Source organism: Cotesia typhae, unplaced genomic scaffold, assembly GCF_013202065.1.
Source record: "Cotesia typhae breed Kobodo isofemale line unplaced genomic scaffold, CoteBio_Ctyphae contig_119, whole genome shotgun sequence".
NCBI lineage: Eukaryota > Metazoa > Arthropoda > Insecta > Hymenoptera > Braconidae > Cotesia > Cotesia typhae.
In genome coordinates, this window is record NW_027423712.1 from 2,268,607 (window position 1) to 2,278,664 (window position 10,058).

The 10,058-nt window shown below is 27.6% G+C and overlaps 2 protein-coding genes across 2 annotated transcripts; both read right to left on the reverse strand.

The window, feature by feature from the left end:
• Positions 1-2,962: 2,962 nt before the first annotated feature.
• Positions 2,963-4,527, reverse strand: LOC141532158 (speckle-type POZ protein B-like). Its single transcript, XM_074250378.1, has 3 exons — positions 4,377-4,527; positions 3,575-3,809; positions 2,963-3,488 (listed from the first exon to the last, which is right to left on the reverse strand). The coding sequence occupies exons 1-3, from the start codon at positions 4,525-4,527 to the stop codon at positions 2,963-2,965; spliced, it is 912 nt and encodes a 303-aa protein (XP_074106479.1).
• Positions 4,528-5,185: 658 nt separating this feature from the next.
• On the reverse strand, positions 5,186-6,670 carry LOC141530430 (speckle-type POZ protein-like). Its single transcript, XM_074247516.1, has 2 exons — positions 5,449-6,670; positions 5,186-5,369 (listed from the first exon to the last, which is right to left on the reverse strand). Exon 1 carries the CDS (start codon positions 6,516-6,518, stop codon positions 5,451-5,453), a length of 1,068 nt encoding a protein of 355 aa, XP_074103617.1. The 5' UTR covers positions 6,519-6,670; the 3' UTR covers positions 5,186-5,369; positions 5,449-5,450.
• Positions 6,671-10,058: the final 3,388 nt, after the last annotated feature.

The window sequence follows — 10,058 nt, forward strand, 5'->3', positions numbered from 1 at the left end:
TATATTATATATTTTATTATTATATATATTTATACATTATACATTATATATTATACACACTTTTCCTCAGGTGTGTGTTTATATTTAACTGACGGCGTAAAGATCAACGTTTCTTCCTGAACTTTCTGAAGAAACTTATATGGCAAGTCGTATTACAGCGATGAGTGTAGATACCGATACAAACAAACTTTTTATGTCTGTGTGTTTATCTACACGAACTTTAAAGTAACCACGCTGATTTGCATAACCAGTAGCACGGTCGTGTGTAATTTACATTAATTATTTCTAAATCTCGTGTTTGGCGCCATGATCGGAGGTGAAAATGCCCATGGAGATTTCTCTCGAAAAATATGTGGATAGATACACGTGTTCTGAAGACTCGGGAGATTATCTCGAGGAATTACTCATCTTCGCTACCCTTGAGCTTTTATGATCCACCATTTTTATTTTGTCTCATCTTATACTTTTAAATAGACGTCATAAATACATATTAATGATACGATAAAGTTTTTTGACTCGTTGTTTATTTATGACGGTGTTAAATATTCTTTTAATTATTATTTTACAGACAATCTGTCTATTTTTATGGCTGTCATTATTAAACGATTGACAATTTTTTAGTTAGAACGATTAAAAATTACGATTTTTATATTAATTTTATTGAAAAAAATTTTGCACCATTTATTTTTAAAATTAAAACATTAAAAACTAGCAACCTTGCAGTCACTGTGTGACTGTCGTGACTTGTAAACTATAAATAAATAAAATTTTGCTTTATTAAATAACGACTTTTGTTAAATTGCACTGTATTTTTTTAACTATTGACATTTTTAAAAAAATAAGCTCATCCCGATGTTATACTCATTGAGACCTTTCATTTGAGTACCTACATGCATTTTGATATATTTTTCATGTATACATATATAATATATATAAATATATGAAAAATTGATGTGAGTACTCAAATGAAAGGTCTCAATGAGTGTAACATCGGGATGAGCTCATATCTTTAAAAATGTCAATAGTTGACAAGATACAATGATCGTTTCTTAATTACGTTAAATTGCACTATACTTTTTTAACTATTGACGTTTTTAAAGAAATAAGCTCATCCTGATGTTACACTCATCAAGAGTTTTCATTTAAGTACCCACATGCATTTTGATATATTTTTCATATATACGTATATATAATATACAGGGTGATTCAGAATGACCTTCACAGCGGGAAACTGTAGATAGAGGAGACGATTCTATGAATAAAGTTCCTTAGTCGCTTTTCGATATTCTCAATAGTTTTTGAGTTATTCAAAATGTAAATTGACCAATCACAGACAAGCTCTAGAAATTAAAAAAAAAAATAAAAAAGAATAATAAATAAGTTAAGTAACACTGCCACAGCAGACTTCAAGTTAAATGATATTTATTTAATTTGAAAAGTTTGATTTCTCACAGAAAAAAAAACAAAACATGCAATTACAACCTAGAACGTATTTATATATATTTTTTTTTATCTTTTCCTTTTCACAGAAAACATTATTGATTTAAGATGCAATTATTAAAAATATAACTTCCGGAGAATTGACAAAATAAATTATGTATTTTTAAATATATAAACTTCAACCAAGAATAAATAAAAAAATTTTAACTAATAAAATTGTCTTACTGAAATAATAGCAATTTCAAACAGACAAAAATATAGATATAGACAATACATAAAATAATTATTGAAAAATCTTTGATTTTGCTTGCTCGGTCTCGCTCAGGACTTCGCTAAGCGCTTGATGTATGTCATAGCATATTTGCGAGACTCTCAGCGAGACGGCCAGCGAGATGTCCGGCGAGACGTCCAGCGAGATATTCAGCGAGACGTATTTAAAAATACGTAATTTATTTTGTCAATTCTCCGGAAGTTATATTTTTAATAATTGCATCATCTTAAGTCAATAATGTTTTCTGTGAAAAGGAAAAGATAAAAAAAAATATACAAATACGTTCTAGGTTGTAATTGCATGTTTTGTTTTTTTTTCTGTGAGAAATCGAACTTTTCAAATTAAATAAATATCATTTAACTTGAAGTCTGCTGTGGCAGTGTTACTTAACTTATTTATTATTCTTTTTTATTTTTTTTTAATTTCTAAAGCTTGTCTGTGATTGGTCAATTTACATTTTGAATAACTCAAAAACTATTGAAAATATCGAAAAGCGACTAAGGAACTTTATTCTTAGAATCGACTCCTCTATCTACAGTTTTCCGCTGTGAAGGTCATTCTGAATCACCCTGTATATATAAATATATGAAAAATTAATATTATTAAAAAATTTATCAAATGAAAGTATAAATTAGTAATTAAATCTTCAGGTGTAAATATTTTTTTATAATATTAATCTAGCAGATGTTTGAAAATTTTTCAATATTCTCGAATTAATTTACTTATTACAAAAAAATAATGTAATTTTAATTAAAAAATAAAAAAAAGCTACAAGTTGAAATTTATTTGAATAGTTGATTTGTAATAAAAATAAAAAAAAATACTTAAAAAGTTTGAAAAAATAGCTGTCTGCTATTTCTATACTCATAATTATTTTTTATTTAATAAGAAATATATATTGTTATATTTCGATATAATTAATTTCAAAATTTACCAATAAACAAATCAAAGTGATTTTTTTTATTAAACTTTAATTAAGAGTATCAATTAATATTTATTTTTCAATTCGTAATTATCTTGAAATGTCTTGTACACAGTAAAAAAATGTTGCGTCATTGCGTCAAAAATTTTTGTGTTAAATATTTTTATCAAAAAATTTATTGACGCAAAACTTTTTACTGTGTAAGATGAAAAAATCTGGATTTAAACTTCTTGATTCCCCTTTTACCTAAAAAAAAAATAAATAAATAAATAAATAAATAAAATGAAAACAAAAATAAGTATCAAAATAAAGATTCAAACTTCATACCATTAATTTGAATGAATTACAGTAGTGTTATTAATCTGTGCGAAGGTATATTTTCTCAATAATTGCAATGCTAAGGACGGGCTGGTTCTTTCAAGTTCTTCAAACTCAGGAGTTTTCATGACATCTCGTGCATCAGCAATGATGCATTTAATAGCGTAATCTTTCAAATTTCGAGCACTGTGTCGATCTGCTAAAGCCACAATCTTAATGATATTTTCTCGATTAGAAGATCTCATTAGTGCTTCTTCGCAGAGTTTCTTCAAAGAAAGAAGCTGATATTTGTCTGCTGCCTCCAACAGTTTAGCAGCAACGACCTCCAAATCTGACACTTGGTCAGTGTATATGTACCTCAGGACTTTCTCAAATATTTCAGGATCAATGTCTGTTATTGATACTTCGTTGGATTTCTTTTGAATCATATCGTGAGTGAACGCCACAGCCAAAACTGGACTGCGGACACTCAGAATTAATTTATGAGCTTCAAATCTTGTATTTTCAACAATTATTGTAACATTGCAATTTTCTTTGCTCCCAAAAATGTCAAAATGTCATTGGGTAAAAATTCAACGGAATTGTCTAGTAACATTTGTTTCTCTGCAAAGTCATCAACGTACCAGTTGCACCAGTCTTCATCAGAGTCAGTCTCTACTTCGACATATCCACAACAAAAGGAAATTTTATCTTGCTTAGCAGTTAAAATCCAAAAACTGTATTTAGCATTGAATTCTTGATCACTCAACTTACGCAAAGAAAGAGACAAATACTTTTTTATTTCGACATCGTTTGTTATTAAATTACGTCCGTTATTGAACGATAACTTTAGCCGCCATAAATCATTAAATTCAGATCCTGTAGTGAAATTCAAAGAATCCAATATTTTATTCTTCCCACATTCTTTAATTAAAAGAGAACTTGCATCGAGTATTTTCCACTCAAAGACAATTTTGTTTTTTTTTAACAAATGTATAACCTTCTCCCATCTTGAAATTGTGTTTACTGAAATAAAATTACGATCACTTATTTTTATTCTATTGTTTTAGATTTTATAATAATAAAAGATATTTTTTTATTCAATAAAATTAAGCCAATTTTTTTTGAAAAATTAATAAAGTACTTTATTTACGTATTTCACAGAAAAAATATAAAGATCTTGCAAAAATAAATAAAGATTTATAGAAACGCAACCTAAATATTTATTTGAGACTGAAGAAATTTATTTTACAGTCTTATGTCTTTTTTATTTCGTGCGTGCGCAATTTGCAATTTGTTAATTGTTAATTCAAGATTTTTTTTTCTTCAAGTATTTTTCTTGTTCACTGTATAAGATACCAATTGAAAAATTAACTTTTACACAATTGTTAGCCAAATTAGTTACAAATAACTCCAAAAAATGTTTATATTCACTTTTCGGGATACCTTTATTTAAATTCAATTGAAGGCACCATTTAATATCAATTCTAGCTTGTGTTGAAAATGTTGACGATTGTAAAAGAGTGGAAGGTTGATTTTCTTTGGATGCCATGCGCGAGCTTATTTGATTTATTTCCCAGTCATACACAATATTCATTGGTGTACGCCGAACTCGAACCCGGTCCAATGCTTTGGTAAGCAAGGGCCGGATTCGATAGGCTACTGCGCGTCTTAAATTTGGACGTTAAATCATTAATTTATAAAATAAATTTGAATAAGGTATCAGACGTCTTGATCCTCCGACAAAATATCCCCAAGACAAAAAATCCCCGACAAATTATCCTTCAAATTCGTTGTAGTTATTAAAAATTATTAAAAAGCACAATGATAAAAGGGCGCAAAACGGTAACAAGCGTATGTGTTGGTCTAATGTCGAATGAACACACACAAAAACCGTGTTAAAAGGGCGCAACACTATGACCCGTGTTTGTGTATGAATAAATATACACAAAAATCATGATTATAACTTGATTAAAAAGTTAAATGAAATTTATCGAAAATTTTTTTTTTACCATAATTTGTAAAAAAAAAAATAAAAAAATAATTGCAAAGCATAGCATTTAAAAATTCCGGCTATTTAGGATTAATTGTCGGGGATTTTTGGTCTTAGGGATATTTTGTCGGGGACATTTTGTGGGGGGATCAAAAATCATGGAACCTTGAATAATCATTTTGAATAAATGAAAAATTTTGTCTAAAATGAACAAGTGAAAATTTTAATAACTTTTTATTGATTAAATAACGATTGATACTTAATCATATCTATTAAATTAAAAAAATGTCCTCTTAAATTAAAAATACGCATGATAATTTGTTATTTAAGTAATAATATTAAAATTTAAACAGTAGATTATAAAAAAGACTTAAACAAATATTTCCTTGGTTAAATTTTATAATAAATAATCAAGTTAAAAAATTATCTTTCTCTTCCTCGTTGAGCTGAAAAATAAAAAATTTTAAGATTAGCTAGTTTAAAAACAAAAATAATCATAAAAATAAATGAAGGATCAGAAAGTACCTTCAAAGTGTGGAATGTCTTATCCCGGCTTCACTGTAAGTACTAGCAACTGCAAGTTCCTTAAACAATTTCAGCCCCAAAGATGAATTAGACTTTTCATAGTCTTTGAATTCCTCACTCTCTATAATTTTCGCTGCATCAATTGTGATACATTTAATGACGTATTCCATCAGGTAAGGAGCACTAAAGCGATCTGCTAAATCCAACATCTTAAGCGCGTTTTCGGGATTCAAGGACTCGCAGAGCGACTCTTCACACCTCTTTTTGAGCGAAGCCAGTTGATATTTGTCAGCCGCTTCCAACAATTCCGCAGCGTCTTCCCTCAGATCCGATACTTCGTCCGTGTAAATGTACTCCAAAAGTTTTTCAAACGTGTCCGAAGAAATGTCAGTTATCACAACTTCATTAAGTTTCTTCTCTGACATCTCCTGATTGAACATCGAAGCCAAAACTGGACTCCGTGTCATGAGAATTATTCTGTGAGCCTGAAGCTTTTCTTCTCCGACATTGATAACCATGTCACTGAAGGCTCTAGTCTTGTAGAGTTCTTTAAAATCTTCCACCAGTTGATAATTAGAATAGTGATAGGAATCTTTGACAGGAATCTGAATATTTTCATCAATAACAATGATTTCAGTACAAACTGTCAAAATATCATTTGGTATTAGTTCATACTTTTTATCCAACAGTCTTTCTTTCTTCACGAAGTTATTGTAACCCCAAGATTTGCCGTCTTCAAACAAGTGCTGACCAAACTGCCAGATGTTTGATTTTTCTTGCTTATTGTCCAGAATGTATATTGTTACAAAAGCTTTTACGCTATTTTCTTCCAAATTCCATACATACACCGATAAGGCATCTTTGTCTTCACCTTCAGCAATTGGGTTTCCATTATTTAAATATAAGTCGATATTCCACTGGTTCTCAACTTTAGCTCTTATAGAAAAATTTGTTGATGTTAAAGTCACCGGAGTTTGATCTTCTTTATATTCCATACGCGAAGTTATATTGTGAATTTTCCACTCGTAAACAAGTGTGTTTTTTTTAGTAAATGTATAACCTCCATACATTTTTTAATTAGTTATTTGGACAATTATTGTACCAAAAATAATTAAAATGATGATGAATGATTTAGAACAAAATTCCGACAATATTTTATTAAAAATAAAGTAAAATAAAGGCTCAATATTTAATTTAACCAGACAGAATATAAACAACAAAATCTCATGAAATTTTCTACAGAGAAAAAATAGAAACACAACAATCGATGTCGGTTAGTTAAATCTCTGATTCATCTTGTCACTAACATCTTTTCCCGCTCTTTTTCAAATATTTAAAAAAAATGAAACTAAAGTTAGCAGACATCTGTCATTTTTTTTTTAATTTTACAAGAAATTAGTTACTAAGAAAACATTTATTATAAAATTATAACAATAAATTTTTAACACATCTACAAGTAGAATTTGTCAGGAAATTTATTTTTTATAATAATTTATTTGTTGAAAAGAATTATATAAATCATTTTAACTACTACTAGAAACCTTGTAGCCACTATGAGACTGCCGTGACTTGTGCATTATAAAAAATTAACATTTTGCTTTATTAAATAATGACTTTTGTTAAATAGTATTGTACTTTTTTAAACGTTAATATTTTTAAAGGTTTAAGCTCATCCCAATGTTACCCTCATCAAGAGCTTTCATTTAAGTACCCACATGCATTTTGATATATTTTTCATATATTCATATATATATAATATACATAAATATATGAAAAATTGATGTGGGTATTCAAATGAAAGGTCTTGATGAGTATATCATCGGAATGAGCTTATATCTTTAAAAATGTCAATATTTCACAAGATACAAGATCGTTTCTTAATTATGTTAAATTGCACTGTACTTTCTTAAATATTGACATTTTTAAAGATATAATCTCATCCCGATGTTACACTCATCTAGAGCTTTCATTTAAGTACCCACATGCATTTTGATATATTTTTCATATATAGATATATATAATATATATATAAATATATGAAAAATTGATGTGGGTACTCAAATGAAAGAACTCGATGAGTGTAACATCGGAATGAGCTTATATCTTTAAAAATGTCAATATTTTACAAGATACGAGGTCATTTCTAAATTATGCATCTAGAGATAGAGCATTTTCGAATGCAGCCTATATACTTAGCATCATAAATTCTACTATTGGTGAGAATTATATGAAATCTTAAAAAGGCACAACTCCAGATCAAGACTTTTCCAACAATACCAAATTTAACCATAAAAAACCATTTTACAGTATAAATACACTGGTCTCAAAATTTTTGTTATTCTCGTAATACTATAATAGATTATTAAATTTTTTTATAAGAAAGTTTAATTTTAAAAATTTTATCAAGAAAATTTTTATTTTTTTCAAAGCACAATTAATATTTATTACAAAGTTATAAAATAAATAATTCACGCGGTATTTTAATTAACAATTATGAAAAAGAGAAAGTACAAACATAATTATGAATTGAATATCCAATAAACGCGTGTGATAAATTTTTATTGATTTAAATTACTCAGGAGATGTTTTGAATTGAATATAAGTATTGATAATTTAAAATAACTTAGTCACTTTAATGGTAAATAGAAAGTTTAATAGGAGATGTGATTGATAATAGATAACATTATAGTTATAGACTATTTATATTTTTTTTTTTTTTGGAGATGAACTGGATGTTTCATCAAGACAATTAAAAAAAGGTCGGTTACGGTGCACTTTGTAGGTGTGAAAAACAAATTTTCGAAGGTGTAAAATAAAAAGGCAAATTACTTAAGATTAACAAGACGAGAGTGTGTAGGATCAGAGAAAGCCCGAAGGCCCGACTTCTACACTTCTACATATAGATACTTGTACTTATACAGATACCAAGTTGCATCTTATGTGTTATATGTTATGTTATATTATACCAGACTGAAGACTGACGGTCACTAATCGTGAGCAGGCGGAAAACAAGCGCGATGAGTTGCCGGTTTTGCGGGTGTGTATATATCTATATGTGTGTATAATATGTATTAAGTCCTGAATGATCTACCTGTTGGTTATTTTAAGAAATATAATATAAATAAATACAAAACGATACAACTCGTTGGGTAGTTGGCAACGGGGGGCCGCTCAGATAAATGCATTTTAATGTTCGGCTTTTTTATTTCTTCTACAATATCGTTGCGATTGTTTAGACAAAAAAAGTGAATTAATTTTTAAGATAATAAAGTTAATGATAAGTTGTATTGTACGATAAACCAATGTTATCTTTTCTTCTTATATTCTATAACTTTTTTTTTTTTACTTTTTAGTCATGATCAGTAGATTTATAATAAACGAAAAGTTATGTAAGAATTAATAATTGAATAATGATTGATTGAGTATTCTGAGGATTTTATGTAAACAATTTTATTTTAATTAATTTATGCTATTAGAATTGCGTTATAGATTAGATTTTTATATCCGCATAAATTTTAATAAACTATATTTATATATTTATCGGATAATAGTTAGAAATTTAATGCTGAATCATTTTTTCCTCGATTTTCTTTAAAATATAAAATTTATAATTGAAGTTAATTTTTCGTATGTAAATTTATTGACAAAATGAAGCATGATTTCTTATTGGTAAAATTAAAATTTCTCGTATGAGAAAAAATAATCTATATTATTAAGAGGATAAAAAAAATTTTGTTTCCAGGATAATCATATGATAAAAATAGTTTGTTTTTTTTAGTGAAATTTAGTGTCATTGCAAAAGTCTAGACTTGAATTTGTACCTTTTCAAGATTTAATTTCATTCTCACCGATAGACAATTTATGATGATAAGTATTTAGACTGCATTCGAAAATCCTCTATCTCTAGATACATAATTAAGAAATTACCTTTTGTCTTGTGAACTACTGACATTTTTAAAGATATAAGCTCATCCCGATGTTACACTCATCGAGACCTTTCATTTAAATACCCACATCAATTTTTCATATATTTATATATATATATATATATCATATATATGTATATATGAAAAATATATCAAAAATGCATGTGGGTACTCAAATGAAAGCTCTTGATGAGTGTAACACCGGGGTGAGCTTGTATCTTTAAAAATATCAATAATTAAGAAATGACCTTGTATCTTGTCAACTATTGACATTTTTAATAATATAAACTCACCCCGACATTACACTGTTCTAGACCTTTCATTTGAGTACCCACATCAATTTTTCATATATTTTATATATTTATATATATATGAATATATGAAAAATATGTGAAAATGCATGTGGATACTCAAATGAAAGCTCTTGATGCGTGTAACATAGGAATCAGCTTAAATTTTTAAAAACGTCAATATTTAAGAAAGTACAGTGTAATTTAACAAAAATTATTATTTAATAAAACAAAATTTTATTTATTTATAGTTCACAAGTCACGGCAGTCACATAGTGACTGCAAGGTTGCTAGTAAAAAAATATTTAAATGAAATTTTAAAATAAAATTAAATATTATTATTTCAATTAAATATAATGGTATACATTTATTAATCCCATTTTCGACTTATTAA

Coding starts and splice junctions, on each gene's coding strand:
- LOC141532158 (XM_074250378.1), bottom strand. CDS start 4,527: ATGAATATTGTGTATGACTGGGAAATAAATCAAATAAGCTCGCGCATG. Junction 3,810..4,376: donor TCAATTGAATTTAAATAAAG/GTATCCCGAAAA, acceptor ATTTCACTACAG/GATCTGAATTTAATGATTTA. Junction 3,489..3,574: donor GATGAAGACTGGTGCAACTG/GTACGTTGATGA, acceptor CATTTTTGGGAG/CAAAGAAAATTGCAATGTTA.
- LOC141530430 (XM_074247516.1), bottom strand. CDS start 6,518: ATGTATGGAGGTTATACATTTACTAAAAAAAACACACTTGTTTACGAG.